Source organism: Pteronotus mesoamericanus, unplaced genomic scaffold, assembly GCF_021234165.1.
Source record: "Pteronotus mesoamericanus isolate MK-2021 breed Mesoamerican mustached bat unplaced genomic scaffold, CSHL_Meso_final contig_78, whole genome shotgun sequence".
In the NCBI taxonomy this organism is placed as follows: domain Eukaryota; kingdom Metazoa; phylum Chordata; class Mammalia; order Chiroptera; family Mormoopidae; genus Pteronotus; species Pteronotus mesoamericanus.
In genome coordinates this window covers 3,347,722-3,367,534 of record NW_026555258.1, presented here as the reverse complement: position 1 = coordinate 3,367,534, position 19,813 = coordinate 3,347,722, and the positions used below count along the sequence as shown (strand labels likewise).

The 19,813-nt window shown below is 54.8% G+C and overlaps 1 protein-coding gene across 2 annotated transcripts in view; it reads right to left on the bottom strand.

The window, feature by feature from the left end:
• MED27 (mediator complex subunit 27) overlaps positions 1–19,426 on the bottom strand; it is a 167,366-nt gene extending 147,940 nt beyond the window's left edge. For both annotated transcript variants that reach the window (XM_054584192.1, XM_054584193.1), the window contains exons 1-2: positions 19,221–19,426; positions 17,146–17,290 (exon numbers count right to left, since the gene is read on the bottom strand). In XM_054584192.1, coding sequence (XP_054440167.1) covers positions 17,146–17,290; positions 19,221–19,423 — 348 coding nt within the window. In that variant the 5' untranslated portion in view covers positions 19,424–19,426. The remainder of the gene's footprint in view (positions 1–17,145; positions 17,291–19,220) is intronic.
• Positions 19,427–19,813: the final 387 nt, after the last annotated feature.

Sequence of the window (19,813 nt, the reverse complement as noted above, 5' to 3'; positions counted from 1 at the left end):
GAAGGGGAGAGCGTTTGGACCGAAACCGAGGTGGAAAGGACTCCCCGCGATTCGTCTGTTCACCGGAGTCAAACAGAGCGGAGAGGACCACTCCATCCTCAAAGAGCGCAAAAGTCTCCCTGTAGTCCAACCCGCACCCGCCGCAGAGCGACTGTCACAATTATAATGCTAGGAAAGGCAGCTACTTATTGAGCCCTGACTGTGTGCCGGACACCGCTCTGAATGCTTCAGGTACATGGATTCGCTGAGGCCCCACATCCACTCGCGGGCAGCTGCCATGGGGAGGCCCACCTGCAGAGCAGGAGCACCAGGGGCTTAGTCCTTCGCCCCAGGACACCTGGGAAGAGGTGGGAGAGGCCGGGCTTGAGCCTGGCACCCGATGGAGCCCAGTGCTCCATCGCTCGTCACGTCACACGGTGGGCCCAGCTTTGCGAGTGTACCCTCGGGCATGATGTCCGCCCCCCTTTCCAGCACAGTGACTGCGGCTCACGCTTGCTTCACGCCTCCGTCACGGTAGCTTCATTACACAGGGCGAATCCCGGCCGCCCCACGGCTCGTGTCAGCCCGCAGCGCGTGCTGCCCCGGGGAGGAACGCCCAGATCGGCCTTCGTTCTTCATCTGACCGGGTGCCTCGCTGGTCCCGTCACGACAGGGCAAGGGAGGAGGCAACCTCGATTCACAAGGCGATGACATCCTGGAACCCAATGGTGACGGGGACGGCTGAGTGCAAGCGTCCCGAGCTTCCAAGCAGGTGTGAGCTGTTTCAGCAAAGCGACTCGCTGACTTTCTGGGTAAAGAGGGGAAGGTATAGATGCCGAAACTGAGGACCCGTGGCCTTGCAGAAGGGCAGCCTCTGGACTGGCGCAGCAGGACCCCCTCCCTAAGAACTGCCCGCCCGAGCTCCACCGACACATCCGGGAACCAGAACAGATGGCCAACTCCGGCCTCCCTCCTGGGACCTCGAGCTGAAAGGTCCTGCGCCTGGCCCATGCCGCTTGCCCACGCTGGCGGCGTAACGTCCGAGGCTGGAGGCCATCCGCCCCCTGCCGAGTGCCCCAGTTCTGCAGATGGGAAAGCCTGGCGGAGACACGTGAAGAGGCAGGGCGAGGGCCCACGGTCCCAGAGCGCCAAGGCGGGCAACGGTGTCGCTCTGGTTCCCGGCGTCTTTCTGGTCCTTGAGGCCAGCCCCTCGGAAGGCTAGGCCCTCGTTCCTGCCCTCTGCTTCCATAAAACACCCAGGGAATGCCCCCTTCTGCTTACGTGAACTCAAGTGAGTCTTTCTCTTAGGACCAAAAGAGCCTAGCACGAGGCATGCTCTAATACGTATAACATATATATACATACAGTCCCCTCCCAGGCAAGGTGGATTACATTTTTCAGCAACTAGAAGGTCACATGAATGACACTGCATGACAAAAATGTCAGCACTCTCCAAATCCACAACTCTGTGGCTTTGGTGAAAATGTATCAAAAGCTAAGGATTTTACAACTAACCCCATTATCAATATATCATATTTCACTTATTCTAAAACCTGCTAAAATCACAGTGCATCTTACAATCATAATGTCAGGAAAGTATCTTTGACAGCACTTTGTCTTTCTCAGTGGCACATGAAATAGACACACCTTACGCTCAATGGCATCGGACAGCCAATGAAACAGAAGGGCTTCGGAGACTGCGTCACCCCTCACCATCGTGCACCTCCTTCCCAGCCCTGGAGGGGGCTCATGAACCCTCTCCAGCCCCATTCTGAAAATCCCACTTAATCTGAGAGAACGAAGCAGCAGCAGCAGCAGTGGCCGACAGATCCTCACTGCGTTAGAGGAAAAGAAGCTTCCCGCTCAGGCGGAGATAAAAGAGACCCGTTCTCCACAAGTGAGGTGTGACCTATGGGACCAGCATCCAAACAGGGCCTTTCCTTTTGTAAAAGCTTCTAATGTGAACTCCAGGGTCCACCTCAGATGGGGGCTGGCGTCTCGGGAGGGCGGGAGGGGAACAGGCACCCGCAGAATGGCTCCGCAGAATGGCTGCACAGGCCAGCACAGGGCTCTGGGCAAGGGGACAAGCTGCAAGTTTGAAGAGTAATTTGTGCATAATTATCCTCTCAGGTTGATACAAGATAGGTTAAATGAATTCATCAAAGTACGAACTGTGCCGGAAGCCCCAGCGCCTGGCTCCTAAGACCGAGGTGCCAACGGCTCCAAGGCTGGTTCCAAGGCGCCCAAACCGTGGCCAGCAGGTGCCGGGCAGCCGGGCTGTGGTCCTGCGCTGAGCCAGGCGCAGGGGGCGCACTCAGCTGTGCTGTGACAACGGAAACCGCAAGCACAGGAGCCCTGACAGCCTGCGCACACACAGCCATAGTTACACATCACGGCTGCAAATAAATCCTCGGGAGAGCAAAGACCAAGGGGCGGAGACATGCATACCCTCAAAACACAGCTCAAACTCTCTGCCCACACGCGTGACCAGGACGCGTGTCTTCTCTCTCCCGACTCCTCAGTTGGAATCGCTACTAGGAAGTCGGGCTGGTGTCAGCAAATTAGTGTCAACCCTCACTAATATGTCTCAGTAGCGCGCTCCTAACACTTCCGGAGCCCTGGGCTTAAGCTCCTTACTAGCATCAGGTCGTGAATCTTCACAAAAACCCAAGAAGGTAAAACTAAGCTTTATCCCCATTTAAGATATGAAAACTGAGACTCAAGACAGGCTAAGGGACCTGCCCAAGGTCACACAGCAAGCAAACACAGAGCCTGGATCCCTAGGCACCTGGCCTGCTGGGGAGGGACAGGAGGGTCAAGGTGGAAAAAATAGTAACAAATTAACAAAAATTCTGTTTCCACTTCTTTTGTAAAAGGGTGAACGGTCAGCATGAGCGGGGTCCCACATGAGGCGACATCAGCAGTGGGACAAGGGTGTCCCTGCTACGAGGAAAAGTGACGAAGACACACGATCTTGTAGAAATGCGGACGCACAGCCACTGGCGGCCACGGTCAGAAAGACGCCGGGTCAAAGGAATAAGGGATGAGAGTTGACAGAACAAAAAAGTGGCGAAGCACCCTGATCCCGTGGGCTGCCAGTTCCACTGCACCCATAGGAGAGGGACGCGTCTCAGGGCTGCTTCCTGGACGTCTCCCTTCCGGCGGGGGGAGGGGGAGCACAGGGACACGCACCCTGCTGCCCGCCCCCTCAGGCGGCGGCGCCCTGCCAGCGACGCCCCGTCCCCGGAAGCCTCCTGACAGGACCCCCTTCCGGAGCTTCCGCAGGAAGCCTGTGTCCTCTCCCCGAATCACACTACAATTGCTCAGCTTCAAAACTCCATTTTCAGGCAAACTATTTCAAAACATTTTCCTTTTGTCTTTCAGAGGAATCCACAGGTCTGACCTTTGTCTCCTGTAGCCCCAAAGTAGCTCCAGATAACACAGTCACCTTTCATCAACTGAGGGACCAGGCCCAGGCTCCTCCCGCACCGACAAGCATTTCTGCAGCATGAAAGGGTACTTGGGGGAGGAAAGCGGGAGGCGGGAGGGCAGGGACAACAGGAGGAAGCCACAACGGGGGATGTGGGAAGCCGGGAGAGACGGAGGCCGAACCTCGACTTTGGAAGTAAGTGCTCAGGTCAGAAAGTTAGGCCCGAGCTGAACCGGCTGCGGGCGCCTCACGGGCTGCGCGCTCCCGCGGGCCCTGCCCCCCACGCGCCAGGGCTGCCCCGGGGGGGCCTGTGCAGCCCGGCCACGCAGAATGGGAGGCGACGCTGTGGTGTGGCTGGAACAATACTCCGACACCCTTTGACTTTGGTTATAAGATTTTGCTTCTTATCCTTGTGCTGGTAGTGGACAGTTTGCAAATAAGGTATGATTTGAAATACTTTAAAACGACATTCTTTTAGTGTAAATATTCTATTATGAAATTTTTTAAGAGTAAACATGCTAAATCCCTCCAAAACTTGTTGTAAGAAGGGCTGATAACGTGTTATGAGTAAAATGCTTCATTTCCAAATTTTTAAGAGAAAAGAACAATACTCCTCTCTCCATGGCAGCGGTTCTTAACCTTGCAGTGACGAACGCTGAGGAGTGCGGTCCCAGAAAAATGCGCCTGTGTACGTCCCGGACCCAACAGACCCCAAATTCAGAACCCCTGCCCTTTGTAAAGGTACTTTCCATGACACATATTTTATCAAAAACAGAGCCAGCCAGGGTGTGAGGGGGATGACTAATAGGCACAGAATGTAATAGAGTTCACCCCCCCTCATCAAGTGCTTAAGTCGCTTCCACGCCAACTCTACCAAGCGCCCGCAGAGCCGCAGGGGTGGGTGAGCATCGCCCTGACAGCCCCGACGGGGGAGCATCTCTATGCCCCCGAAGGTCTGTGACGCTAAGTTACGCTGCAGCGACTCGAAGTCAGAGGCAATACCACCAAAAAAACCCCCAAAACCTGCAAATACAATACAGGCAAATCAGGGGCTTAGGATCCACCTAAGAGATTGTCCTTTGTGATGTATATAAATGCTCAGGAACATAGGTTTCGTAATAAAGTCAGTAACTCTTCGGAAGTTGCTATCCCAGGATTCTCCCAAAGAGAGCAGCCACCGTCTAACAGCGCCGTTGTTACCAAGACTGCACGGTGCTCCCCAGAAAGCAGCTGCCCAGCCCATGTGGCTCTAGAGATGCAAAGACCAATTACGGAACCAAAGGGTCTGGAGCCTGATGACCTGTCAACCTTTGGGGCCACTTATACCCCGGTGGCCTGAGGCAGGTGGCTTCACATTTAGGAATCTGAGTTCCCTCTTCAGTAAAATGAGGCGGGGACTTCGGGTTGTTAGAGAACTGACGATGATGGCGGAGGCTGAGAGCTAACAGTGTGCCACCCGTCCTTCTGAGACCCCCACGCAGACTAAGCTTCGTATCTCCTCGGCGACCTGGAAGGGGATCCAATACCGGCTTCGCTTTGCAGATCAGGACGCAGGAGCGAGCTGCCCCAGGTCACAAGGAGTAAAGGGAAGAAGCCGGACTTGAACCCAGGCTGTCGGCCCCCTCCCCGGCTCCACGCCCCACCCCCAGCCCAGGGATGGCCGCGTCCACGCCCCTTCCACACGGCAGAAACCGTAAAGTGCTAAAGTAAATAAAAAGCACTTCGGTAACTTTCACTGTATCCTTTCTTTGCCCTTTTCATAGCTGCCTTAAAATAATCAAGATAATTTGCCTTCTGTTTGTCTCCCCAAACTAGTTTAAAAAAAAAAACAACTTAATACACATTGCCCTTCAGCAAGGAAGCCGGGAATGGACTACACAAACCAAATAAAGACATCCAGGCAGCTGTGCGCGCAGGAGCTGCGGCAGCGAGGTGCCATCTGCCCCCTGACCTAGAGAAAGCTGCCCAGGAGCCCTGGCCAGGCCTTCCCGCCCCACTCAAACACACGCTCCACGGGCGCCGTGGCACTCACTTCAGAGGTGGTTAAGCTGCTCAAGGGAAGTGTCTTCTTTTTAAGATTTTATTTATTTTTAGAGAGAGGGAAAGGGAGGGAGAAAGAGAGGGAGAGAAACACCAATGCGAGAAGATCAATCAGTTGCCTCTCGTACGCCCCCTGTCTGGGACTGTACCCACAACCCATGCACATGCCTGACTGGGAACCAGTGACCTTTCGCTTTGTGGGACAAAGGCCAACCAACGGAGCCACACCCGTCAGGGCTTAACGGAGTGTTTTTGCTGGTTTGTCCTCTTCTGCTGAGCCTTGCTGGGCACTGGAAATACAGTGGTGAGCAGGTGGACAGGGCCCCAGTCCCCCTGCAGCCAGCACTTACAGTGCACCGTGAATCACCGCGTGATGTGGGGGATTGGGGCGGGGGGGGGAGGGGGTTAGGAAAGACTCCCCCAAGAACGTGACTACAAACAAAAGTGGAAAAAAATGAGAAGGCACTAGCCGAACAAAGAGAGGGACAGGGTGCACTGAAACAGCGCGATGGCCAGCATGCTGAGCGTGGCGCTTCAAGGGGCCGGTGCCCAGCACTGCGGGGTCAGGTCCAGACCGGCACACACTGCTTCATGGACTTCATCCAAATCCTGGGCACAAGAACGGAAGCATCGACATATTTTAAGCAGGGGACTTACATGACCAAACTTGCATTTTTTTAAGGTTTTCTTTGGCTTTTTTTTTTTTTTTTTTTTTTTTTTGAGAGAGAGAAGCATCAATTTGTTGTCCCATTCATTCATGCCCTCAGTGGTTGATTCTTGCATGTGTCCTGACCAGGGATCAGCCCCGCAACCTGGGCCTATGAGGACAATGCTCTACCCAACTGAGCTACCCAGCCAGGTCCTTCAAACAGGCCTTGTCAAGGGGCACTCGCAGCCGAGCGGGGAAAGCCAGAAGGCAGTAAAACAGGCAGGCAGTGCGGAGGCAGCGGCACACACCCCAGCTAAGGCAGAAGCTGGCCTGAAGCGGGGCGGGGAAAGCACCCGCTCACCCATTCAGCAAACAGCGCTTGGCACGGAGGTGTCAGCTCAGCGCGAAGCCCCAAAATCCATGCTTGTGGCTGCGGCGCGGGGCACGCGAGGGCTCAGGCAGCCGAGGAGCAGCGTGAGCGAGAGCCAGAAGGCAGCGTGCCGCCTGGCGTGCTGTGGCTGGTTTTCCGGAATTGCCGAGTGCGGTATTTCCAGCTCCCTCGCCAGGCTGGCTGCTACCTGGAAGGTGGGAGTAAGTCACTAGAACTGCCCTCCAGACCACTGGGGGACAGATTTTGACAACGTTCCTTCAGGACCTAAAGCAAACTGGAGGCTCACAAGAGGCCTTTCCACTCTGTGACTCATCGGCACAGAGCAACTTCCTCAGAAGCATCCTCCGCGAACCGAAGCTTTGCAACCTTCCTCGAAAGCACTGCACGCCCATCACTGTGTGACTCCAAAGGCAACGCTTCGCTGCTCAGAGAAGTCTTGCCAGGAAAAGCAGCATCCCCACAAGGCCTCTTGCGGGGAACCTGCCACGCTCTGGCTTTGGAAGCTAAGGTCCCCGGCCCAGCATTCTGGCTGAGGGTTCCAATGAGCTGCCAGCAGGATGATGTGGTTGCGGCACCTGAGCCACTGCGAATATGCATTAAAATCGCACCGGGGGAGCTCAGCCCGGCAACTACAACGCGCAGGCACTGCAGTTTGAAGGCACTGGGGCTGGCATTCGGCTATCCCTACCAACCAGGTAACCGGCCCTGTCTCCACTGGCCGGCGTGAGGTGCTGGGGCTGACGGGCGCAGCAGATGGGAACCTGCGGTGAAGAGAGGGAAACCAGTCCCCTGCGGTGCCTGCCTCCTGCGCCAGGCCCTGGGCTGAGGGCACCCCCCCTCGGAACCGTGTCTTCAGAGTCATGGGCAGGGGAAGACGGGGGCAGCCGGCAGGGAAACGCGGCACGCAGACACCGGCAGGAGAGCGCGCTCCGCCCGCCCCAACACAGAGTCCCTCTCGGCTCCTCAGGAAGCAGAGGCCAGCGATCCAGTCCTCCCGGAAAGGCAGGGTGCGGGGTGATCCTGAGTCTGGGCACAAACCCTGCGGGCAGTGCAGGGCTGAGTCGATGCAGGCCCCTCCAGAGGCACGCCGATTACGAAGTGTGGTTTTAGGGGGTGAGGGAGAAACGACAGGATGGACGGACTGCAGGTGGAGAGGGAGCGCAGGGCACCCCGTGGGCCCCGCCTGGCCCTGTGCCTCGGTGAGGCACTGAGCATCGTGCCTAAAGCCAATCCCACCCATGGGCTCCAGGTATCGGAATGAAATTTAAACAGGCCAGTCATAAATACAGGGAATGGCAAACGCATAGCGCCCTTTGCTACACAGTCACTAAACCACATCTCAAAGGACACGGAGTTCTCCTATGGTGGAGCCAGACCACCTGGCCAGGCATGAAGTCCAAGGCGTCCGGACCGGGTGCCCTGAGCAGGGTGAATGACGCGTTTCCCTCTGGACACACGTCAGCGGGGGCATCCACTGTCCTTTTGAAACCAGTGAGAGCCCTAAACCACCGCAGCCTTAGGCTGAGGAGGACAAGGGCCAACTGGCCAGAGAAGGGTATGTCACTATCAGTAAACTTGCACTGCATTAAGCATATGAAAGAATCAAAATGCACCACACTATAAAAACAGGATGATATTTAAGATACCACAACAACCAGACAAAATTTCTTTTACTGTTTTATCTGCCAATGACATCACCCGGTATTGAATTATGCTACTTTCTGACAGTGAAGACTGGTAAACTGAGGCAAATAAAGGCCACTGATGAAGGACGAAAAAAGACCAGCAACAGGGGCAGCGATTATTATTAAAACCAGGTGATTTGGCACTTGACTTCTCTGACCAAATTAGAGAACTGGATGTAATCTAAGTCCCAAGAAAATGGGAATTTATCAGTTGCATTCACTGTACCTGGAACATAATAGGTGCTCAATAAATATGCACAGATGGGTGGATCAGATTATTTCTTAGCACAAACAGCACACTACTCAAAAAGCAGAATTTGGAGATGAACAAGCTGAGCATTTTATAACAAGTGCAACCATTTTCCCGCATGGGGACGTGTGCACCTGCTCCAGATCTGCCCTCTCCCTGCAAAGTCTGCCAGGTACAGCGCCGTCAGGAGACAGCAGAGCCCAAAATGCTTGGTGGCAACTACTGACAAGTTCCCAATAATCCGAGTGGCCTACTGACGGAAAACAACAGTACAGTGCAACCCTTCCACTCTAAGACACACAGACACACACGAGTGGGGGAAAGGTAAGAGTAACGCAAACCCAGTGGAGGACTCGGTACAATTCTTGTTAAAAAGGATGAAGAAAGTGGGGAGCAGCCTTCTCTTGACACGGCCATCCTTGGTGTCCCCACCCATGTCAGTAAGAGCTCCAGGGAAGTCCCTTTCTTTTCATGAAATGCGCAACAAAGCCCTCAACTGCCACACTCCCAATCTCCCGTATTCAGAGCACAAGGCAGGCGAGGGAGCCTGCCTCCGGAATCCAAGGGGCCAGGCCACTTTGCTCGTGAAGGCCGAGGTAACGAATGCCCTGAGCCATGTCCCACACACAACCCTGCACCATGCTCAGGCTGCAGCGGTCACCGATCGCAGGGACCCCTGATGGTCCCCTCGGATGTGCCCTGTGGGCTGCCCACTGCTCCCGCTTCACTGACGGACCCACAGCCGCAGAGCCACGGGGGAACGGCAGTATCTGGACGGGCCTCAACGGCAGAAGGACCCTCTCCACTCTCTGGACCTCCAGTGAGTCGGAGCTGCCAAACACCGCAGGTCTCAGTCAAAGGGGCAGCAGGGTAGCCTCGGACAGGTCACTCTCCCCACAAAACAAGGGGCGACGACCGACCTGATTGCCAAGGTTCCCTTGAGACCTGACACTTCCTTACAGGAGGCACAGTTCCTAGAGTATGCAAATATGGCAGGGGCCTCAACTACTAAGTGCCCACTGTGTCCTAGATTCAAGGTGCCTGAAGACGAAGCCCCAGCCCTGGCCCTGGAGAAAACAGGATGAAGCTGGAGAGCAAGCAGCCATGGCACACGGTATGATCAGTGCAGCCACAAAGAGGGACCGGCAAAACCCGAGCAGATGGGCCCTGCTCGGTCCTGCCGGATCGAGGCTTCTGCAAAGCAACACTCCACCGGGGCTGGAGGAGGCAGTGGGAGAGAATGCACTCGGAAAGGTACAGCGTGCTCCTGGCAGGCGGCGCGGGCGGTGGGCAGCAGGCGCCATCCACCACTCTGGGTCCCCAGCGTGGCACTGGGCGTGTTGAGCAGGGCAGCCACAGACAAAGCTGGACTTTGTGAAATTCCTGAAAGTGGCTCCAAGTCACAGGGCCGAGGGGAAGGTGACAGTGCGCCAGAGGGGGAGACAGAAGCCCCCGGCTTGCCAGAACCTGCGGGAGGAGCAAGCTGTGCCGGAAAGCGAGGGTCCCAGGGAGGCTGCGCGCTTTGCCGAGTCAGCCAGGGAGAGCAGAGGCCGACCCAGCCCAGCCCCAAGAGGCCGCAGCCAAAGCGCGCCAGACCAGGGGTGTGCAGATGGACAGCAGGCCACAGGGCAGCATGGTGGGCTGGGGGCCAGGCAGACACGCAGCTGCCCCTCCCTCCCTCCCAGGGGACACAACCCTGACCCCAGCCCAGAGGACCCCTAAACATCGGGGTATGGTGGCCGGAGAACGCGGGACAAAGCCTCCCGGCACTCACTTCCCTGTCTGCTCTCCTGTGCCCAACGATAATGGCTTCGACAATCCAAAAAAGTCAAGGTGAACCACACAGACCCAACTCTAAAAAGAAAAAACACAGAATCTAAAAAGTAGGAGGAAGAGATGCGGAGGCTTCAGCTGAAGCCGTCAAACACTGATTTCTGACGCAGGGGGAATAGCTGCTAGCAATAACTTCTATTTGTAAAATGCCACTAAATATCCTACCCCAAACCAGAAACTTGACACACATTGTCCAATGAGACCCTCTGACCCTCCCCAGGAGGTCAGTATTAGGCCCCCTTCCCAGGCCCGCAGGCTGAGGGGAGGGGGCTGAGACCGGGCGAGGGGACACAGATCGCTGCCAGTCATAAAGCAGGTGGAGGCCTCACCTGGGGAGTCAAAGCCAGTAGAGTCGCCTCCAGAGCCCGGCAGGTAACAAGCACCAGACTGGCAAGGGAGCCATCGTTAAAACACCTATTTTTAGGTTGGCATTTGCATGTGAACGCCTTCCTAAAGAGACGCTAGCACTCCCAGACTCGCCCCCCTCCCCGCATCCTCCCACCCGGTCAGTCTGAGTCCTGAGCCCCCGGAGGGAGGCCCACCCTGACTCGGTGACTCCTGGGCTGGCCCAGCGGGCAACACAGAGCCCGCTCAGCCCTCGCGGCCGCCCTCGCTCCTGGGCAGTCTCTTCCCAGGCCGCAGACCCTGCCTTGCTGTCCCGCAACTCCCACATGCCGGCCAGGCCGGGCCAGGCCCAGCTCCTGCCCGCACGCCCCACCACTCACCCTCAGCCCCGGGCTGTAGGAGGAAAGCCCCCCCATGCACCGCCCACTAGTGTGCTAAGGTGTCTGTGCTCGGGCTTCCCCAAGAAAAGGGTGCTGCTCCTCTCAAGGAACTTCTAACTGGCAGAATTCCAGGAGAGTCCACTGAGGTCAAGCATGGGAGCCTGGGGAGGGAGGCCACGCTCGCTGCCCCGCGGGCCCTCCCTGTTCGCTGGGACAGACGCAGCCCCCAGGGAGCGCTGACGCTGCGCAGGTCAGCGCTTTACCTCTACCCCCTCGCTTAGTCCCGCAGGGCCTTCCCCTTCCGAGGCCATGCGCCCGTCCTCCCCCCGCCCGCCCTTTCAGAGCAGCGACACCTGAGGCAGAGAGTGTGTCCCCACGGCTGCCAAGCCACTCAGCTCTGGAGCCTGCGGTCCCGGCCGCAGGGCCCTCCGGCCGCGCCATCGGTAAACACGAGCGGCCCCGTCACTGCGCCTGGTCACTGCCACCGCCACTTACGCAGCACTTAATAGACCTGAGTTGTCCTGGGGCGCTTTTTACTTACTCTTCACTGTCACGCTCTGACACAAATACTGTATTATCCCCATTTTACAGATGAGGAAACTGATGCTTTTCAAGACTTTTTCACTTGTCCAAGGCACAGAGTCAGGGCAGAGCTGGATCAGAACTCGGGCAGCCTGACTCGAAAACCTGCACTGGGCCCTGACGTTTCCGGCTGCACCTTCCTTTCCTCCCGAATCCAACAGTATCCAGAATTCCTTTTGTTTCTTTGGTTTTTGTTTGGCTGTGTTACTCCTTGTTCTTTTTATCATGGCTCCCACGGTACCAGAGTCTGGGGGTGGGCAGGGAGGCGGGGGGTAGGGAGAGAGGCCAGCCAGGGCAGCCTCACAAGCCCGCGGTGCTAGCAAGCTCAAGTCACCGGGTGCTCAGAAGGTTAGATTTAGGTGAAAGACGACGTCTAAGAATGGCACCTGGCACCTGTGCTAACGGTGACAATGGAGAACAGTGCCTGATCCTAAGTCACGCTGTCTAGGCTATGAGGGGCTCCGAGGGGACCCCTCTGTCTTCAGTACGTCCTGAACGACCGGTGTCCCCTGAACATGCACCAGAGAAGAGCGAGCCAGAGCCGGGCCCGGTGGCAAGGACCACGCTGGGAGCAGAAACTGGTTATTGGTGCCTGACAAAGGGGAACAGCCCCAAAGACGCTGACGGAGCTGATGCCCCCCTTCCCAGACAGTTTCACATCACTGCCAAAAACGACAGCTGCCACGGAACACCTGACATCAGGTGCATCAGCTCAAATTAGCCTGACTCAGTCCACCTCAGAAGACTTCCGCCACGTCCCACCCCCGCCCGAGCACTGGCTGTCAACCAGCTCTCTTAGAAGGGGCACAGCGGGCGACAGAAGACGTGGGTAAAACTGCTAACCTCAGCCCTCAACGACGTACGGCCAGTTCACCGGCTAACCTCGTGCCGTCCTTCCCAACCCCTTCTGGGGCCCAGCCAGGGCCTGCATCGTGGGCCGCAGGCTTTCTCTACAAGTGACACAACTGGACCCTCGGTACTGGCCAAAAATGGAAGTGCTCTCATTGCACTTTATCCAAAATACAGGCGAGCACACCACAAAAGGGGCTGTAAATTAAAAACTCGGCAGTAAAAGCTTTCATGTATCCTTGCATTCCTTCAAGGCTTTGCAACCAAACACTAGTGTGTACCGGGCGCCTTGCTAGGTGCAGGGGACTCCTGGCGGGGGACAGGGCAGGCACAGCGTCTCTCCTTGTGGCCTGAAAGAGGACCGGGCCCCTCAAGGAAAAGGCTCGGTGCTGCATTTAACAGTCCCACCCGTTAGCTCCACGATGCCAAAACACGACAGACCCGAGAGAGATGAACTGACAGTCGCGTGCAGCCATGCGGTAACCAGATTCTGAGGAGGACAGTTCGGGAGGGGAGAGGGAAACGTCTTCAGGCTTTCCAATGGGGTAATTCTGGAACAGAGAAGTGTTTTTTCTCTAATAAAAATGTAAAATCAAGCGTGCAAAAGCAAGACAGGCAGCAGCAGCAGCAGTTCCTCGGCCGGCTCCCCACCCTCGCAGCACGCGGCTGCCAGGGGCTTTGCTGCGTCAGAGGGAGGCTGAAGTCTCGGTCTGCTTTCCGGGCAGATAAACAAGCAGCCCCCTGACACGAACAAACGAAAGAGAGTCAGACCCGACAATAAAGCCTGGTAACAGGACGCTGGAACCTTCAAACGGGGACCACAGAGGAAGTGCAGACGCAGACGAACTCCGGGCGTACCCGAGCACTAATAAGCAAAAGCCGTGCTCCGGCCCCGCTGCAGCGAGAGCAGCGCAGAGGCCAATTATTTTCTGCCCTCATCAAGACAGCCCGTCACCCCGGCACAGAACAATTATCTGTCGGTGCCACAGCTAAACGCTGATTTCTCTCCCCAATTCAGCATGGAAAAAGTGCTGTTCACAGCAATTTGACATCATTTCATTAGATTAGATTAATTTTTAAATGTGTTATCCTAACAATTATGCCAACTACCACATAATTAATATTCCAACTGACTTTACAAAAATTACAAAATCCCCTAAAGAAAATAATTAGTTATTAGGCATGAACGAGACTTTTCTATGGCCAAGAGCACATTAAACAGAGAGTTCATCACATAATGGGGGTAGGCAAGCGTGCCCCACACTTCCTCCAGCTCCTAGGCGGCAGTGCGCGCGGAAAGCTGACACTGGCAAGTTACCCCTAACTGCACTTCTCATATCAATGCACTTGCTGGTTTAAACTCTTTGAGGGTAAAGTGATGAACAATGAAAGCCTCAGCAATTAAAAGACCATCCACTTGTAGGAGCAGCAAGATACACACATATCGTTGTTTGCTGTGCCCATATCCCCCAGCTGAAAATTAGAATACTGGCTTATTTCTTAGGGTTATTTCTTCAGTTTTTAAAGAAATGTACATAAGACCTCCTTGCCGTTGTTTTCCTCTTTTCTTTCAGGGTTTTACTTATTCTTATAATCTACCTAATATCCTTTCCAGAGTCAGGTAAATAAGTCGCAGGCAGGTATGACATTATCTGTGATAACAGAAATAAAAAATACATCCTCCCCGCAGCCCACCTTTGAGTGATTGGCAGGGGCTGTCCAGCCCCAGGACACAGGAGAACACGTGCGGCCGCAGCAGGAAAGAGCGCAGCAGTTGACCAGCGATGCCTGCCCTGGACAGAGCCATAGCCTGAGGATGTATGCACTATGTATTTGCCATCTCCATCCTTCAATGAACCACTAAAAATTAGTAAAATGGCCTGGCTGGTGCGGCTCAGTGGACTGAGCACCGGCCTGCAACCAAAGGGTCGCCAGTTCGATTCCCAGCCACAGCACAGGCCTGGGTTGCAGACCAGGTCCCCAGTCGGGGACAAGCGAGAAGCAACCACACACTGTTGTTTCTCTCCCTCTCTTTCTTCCTCCCTTCCCCTCTCTCTAAAAAGAAATTTTAAAAAATTATTTGAAAAAATTAGTAAAATGTATACATATTAATGAATAAAATTCATGAATTGTTTCTAGGATATAGGCTAAAAAGGGCAGAGGATGTTTTCTATAGTCAAAAATCTTAAGCCAAACTGGATGAAACCACCACGTTTTAGAGGGAAAAAACTCTGACCTCAGTTAGGAAATGCAAATTCTCCTCTAGCTGTACAGCCATGAGCATGTCAATTCAGTGGGACTTGGTTCGCTCAGCTGTAAAATCAGGGGTTGAACTAAAGATCTCCCAATCATTCTCTTCATTTTTCCCGATCAATAATGCAAAGCAGCCCCAAACCCTCTCTCTGCTGGGGCAGCAGCTGGTGCGAGAGCACTCACTCTGCAGGCTGTGGCTGAAACCCCTTCCTCTCTCCCGTTGCTCACATGGGATGTACTGTCTCATAAATGTCTACACCCACTCAACCTGCAGCATCACCAGAACAAGAAGTTCCATACACGTAATATTTCTTGCCCTTAATGCAACCTCTTTTCCATCTTGGGGCAAGCGTGGGAGGCAGGGGCAGGCACTTCTATTTTAATATTCGAACTATTAATTTGATGAACAATTAAGTTACCTTCATTCAAAAGTTAAGTGTCATCATTTCCACTTAAAGCCAGCCCTGGCTGGCGTGGCTCAGTGGGTTGAGTGCCGGCAGCAACCCAAAGGGTCACTGGTTTGGTTCCCAGCCAGGACACGTGCCTGGATTGCGGGCCAGGTCCCCAGCTGGATACGTGTGAGAGGCAACTGATCTAAGCATCTCTCACACATTGCTGTTTCCTCTCTTTCCTGTTCCCTTCCCCTCTCTCTAAAAGTAAATAAATAAACTCTTTAAAAAATAAAAAAAATAATAAAGCCAGTCACTTCCCCTGGAGTCCGAGTCACTCATGGTTTCCCCGCTGGGAAGTCTCCACCCCTCTAACACGTTCCAAGAACAACTCTATCCACGTGATATATAAACATGGCGTCCACGTCCAAACAGCTAGGAGTCCAATCATGATCCGACCGGTCACATCCCACCCACTCACCAGGCAAACTCCTGTTTAGATGACCAAGAGCGCCCACGCAGGACGGCCTCAGAGGGAAGCGCTGCCCAGGAAGGGCTGGGCCAATCTTGTGTCTGGCCTTGGCGACCACCACAGACACGTATAATTTTGTCGTCAGCCTGGCATTCCCTCCTTGTGGGAACTGCCTTTCTCCAACTTCAAGGAGCCCCGTGTCCTGTGCCTGCGGTGACCCACGTTGGCCAATCAGAGAGCCTCACCCCTGGATTTAATGACCTGTCTCGGGGGCCGCCTGCCAAGCAGGGCCAGAACCCTTCTCCCGGGTCTGATGTGCACCCCGGGAGATCAGCCGGCAGGAGGGCCGTGCGACCCTACAGTGGCCGGGCTGTCTTTTCTACCCCTTGGAGAGCATCAGGCCAAGCCAGCAGGAGCCTCGAGAGGGCAAGGGAGTGACAGAGCCCACACCGCCTAGGCACCCTGATCCTCGGGGCCAAACTGATTTTCTGCCACCGGCAGCCCCGAGTTTGGGGGACAAGCCATCAAGGCTAAATGTGTGCATCCGGGCCTCCAGTTCTTTCTCTAGTGCCCCACGATCAATCGCTTCTCCCTGACTCTCAACCTCAGCTGCCGAAGAACATAAATACCCCCCCAGAGAAATTTCCTTTAAATTCTGCGCACCAGAAACACTGTCAAGGCTCATCTGTCATCCAGCACCAGAGGGGGCAAGGACCACAGAAAAGAGGAAGAACACAACGGATAACTGAGAGGACAGAGCAGTTCACCAACAATAACCGTGGGAACTAAGGAGGTAGCAGAGACTAATGAGAAACGCTTCCAAAATCATTCCAAACATGTTCTCAGGGCAATGTCCTCATTCTCCATCAGCAGGAGGAAAAACACCACACACAACTACCCACACCCCCAAACAAAAGGAACTATCAGCAAACAAGCTGTTTCCAGGCCACGACCCTGACTGCGCCTGTCATTCTTAGACCACAGTCCAGCGTCCCCTCTCCGGCCGTCCCAGGGGCCTTGCCACTGCCGGCCCGCCCGCCTGCCAAAGGAAGCCACAAATGGCAAGCTCTACGAGGCACGCACAGGACACTCTCCCTCAGATGCGACCCAAAGGAATTAGAGAGCAGTTAGAGAGCAACCTAGCAGCAGCCTAGTGACGCGCCCCCCCCCCCGCCCCCCCACGGCAGGGGGAAGACCGTGCAAGCGTCACAGGCGACGGCGAGTGGCCGAACATCCGGACCACCAGTCCTTCGCCTTCGGGGGGTGATGGGCTCCTCTCAGAAGCTGATGAAAGCCAGGCTTCCCCAGGAGCCGGGGGGGGGGGGGGGGGATTGCACACACCGCATGTTGTATATCATTTTAAGGGGTGGATACAAAGCTGCTTCCCACAGCCAGCCTTCAGGTTACACACACCTGACTTACATTTTTTAATGTAATTACCTGGCATCGTGAATAAGCAAGCCCCAAAGACTTCAAAGGACTACACAATAGCTTGTAGGGAAATTCTAAAGCTTCCAACTCTGTAACCCCATGCTAAATCGAGAACAAAAAAAAGAAGGAAATGTAAGAAAACCTGGCACTTCCCGGGCTGGCTCCATTTCTGACAGGTCGCCCTTACCTTGTTCGACCATTTATATGCCTGCAGGAGCTGACTGTAGAGAGGCGTCTTGTCCTGCACGGGATCCAGGCTCAACAGCCCGCTGTTGTGCAGAGGCTGGTTCTCGGACGGCTTGCCCACCAGGCTGCTCAGGCGCTCCAGCTCGCTGAAAGAGCAAACAGATGAAGCAAACCTGAGCCCACCGGCACTCCGAGGCTTAGCCCGCCACATGGGTCAGAGGTCCCTCAAAAAGGACTTTTCTGAAAGGTGAAAAAGGTTAGGGGCAATCAAGAAAATCCCTAACTGGGCGTTTATCTCATTTTAAAACCAAGCTCTCCGGTACCATTCCAAAGGAAAGGGGAAAAGTGAAGAGTGCTGGGATCGATAACCCTCCTAAAAGTGGGACTTAACACGCGTTGTTCTCTGTGAGGGGGGAGGAGACCTCCTGGAATTTTGAAATGTGGTATAACGCTGCTTCTCGCTGAGGTTTCAGACCCACATACAGATCATTACATGGGGCAGAACAGCAAGTACCTGAATAAATGATGATTATTTGTCGTTCACATAGGGACAGATTTGTACATGGCGCTTCAGAGATGGTAACACCTAAAACACACTTAAAACAGAGAAGAGAGAAAATAAACAAATGGGAGGGAAAGACACTACCGAGGGGGCTATGTCAACCTGACACACTTCACTCTGGCAGGACAACTCTAGAGAAACTGGGAAAGTGAACCAAGAGCACAAGCGCACCCCAGGAGCACGCTGGGGGGCCACTCCCAAGCGGTCAACTTAAGGTGCTCGAGGAAGAGCTGCCACTTTCACTTTGGAATCTTCAGCTACCTTCTTCTAGGCACGACTGTAGAAAGATTTAAGAAAGCAAAGGGGTAATGCAAACACTCCTAAACTTTCTCGAATGGTGAAGGGCTACAGCTTCTTAAACATGAGGAAGGGAAGCAAATCGGAGAGGAAAGAAGGACCCACGTGCCCCCTCCAGCAGGGAGAGTCCAACGGCCCTGTGCCAAGGAGCCACAAGCGATGTGGGAGTTGAGGAGGGGGTTTGGTTTCCTGGCCTTCCCCCAAAAAAGAAGGGCAACTGCTTGGCGGCCGGGGAACAGAGTCACCCTTCATTTGATCACCACCTCCTCCTCCATTCTATCTCCCTCTTCCATCTGGTTACTAAGGAGACAGGTTGAGGGGGAAAATACCAATCCATCCACTCCAGCATTCAAAGGAGGGCTAGCTCCCCAAACGCCTTTCCTGGCTCATGTCAGTTCTGAGAAATAAAATGCAAACAACGTGACATCCTAACCTACCTGGAAAGACTACCTTTCTTAAGGAAGGGGCCCTAACCACTTGAAGAGTGCCTACTATGTGCAATTTACAAACATCCTCCCACTGAACTCTTACAACACCACTTATGAAATAGAAGTAGAGAGGATAAGCTGTAAGAAAGAGAAATGGACAATCCTTACCCTTAAAGGGACCGCAAATTAATAAATGGGGAGGGGTGTTAAGCCTGAGCTTAGTTCTCCCTCGAGGAAGGACCTCAACAGAGCAGTGGGAGTCGGGAGGGGGCAGGAAAAGGCGGACCAAGGCCTGTTTGGCCGTGTTCGGCGGCGGGACAGCTGGCACTGATGAATTCCAGGTCGCGAGGGGGCGGGAACTGGGGCTAACCAGCTCGGGGGCACGCGGGTTCGGGGCAGGGCTGCGCCGGTCCCCTTTCGTGCTATGACTACAGTGTCATGAGACGCGGTGGGGCACAGAGGGCCTACAGGTGAGAAACCTGCCAAGCCGAAGTGAGAAGTGGAAGTTCGTGGGAAGGACGTGTCTCCACGTGAGCAATGGAACGATCGCAGAAGGGGGCCTGGGAGGCGGGCGGCAGCCGGTACTAGGACGCCAAGAGAAGGGAGCCGAGAACGCGGAGGTGGAGGATCAGGTGTCCCTGAGGGACAGGCAGAGGCTGGGAGGAGGGGAAAAGAACGAGGGGACAAGGTAAAGGGAGAAGGGTCTCTACACAGGGAGACTCGCGTGGGGTCGGGTCCGGGTGGGAGCCGGATCGGCCCCCGACCCCGGCCCCTTCAGCCGGTACCTACTTGAGGTCCCGGTTGACCGAATGCAAGTTGTCCTGGAAGTGCGCGATGAAGGCCTTCTCCCGGCCCTCCAGCGTCTCCTTGTTCCGCATGCCATCCTTCAGGCAGTCGAACACCCTGCTCACGCTGGAGCGCAGCGCCTGGATGGCACTAATGGCCTGGGAAAAAGCCTCCAGGTTCACGCCGACACTCAGCACGTCCGCCATGTTGGCGCCGCTACAGCGGGTTCTCCCAAGCCGGCTTAGCGAGCCGAGCGCCGCGCACGCTGATGACGCAGCCTCGAAGGCTTCTGGGAAGTGTAGTTTCCGTGGGCCGGGGCTGCCCAGGGAGGGTGGTGCGGCGGCTGTCAGAAAGAGGGTTTCCACTTTAACAACAGGAACGCATGAGTGGAAAGTGATCGCGACTTAGAGAAGTCAGGCCACACGCCTGGAGTTCTTGATGACAAGGAACTACAAAAGGTTCCTGCATTTCCCCAAACTTGCACTTTTGAGAGTTTTGAGAACAAGAATTGCCCAGAGGAATAAGTGCCCATGGAGTAAAAAATTATAACCCATTGAATAAAATGAGTCCATATGTATAAATAAATGGGAGATAAG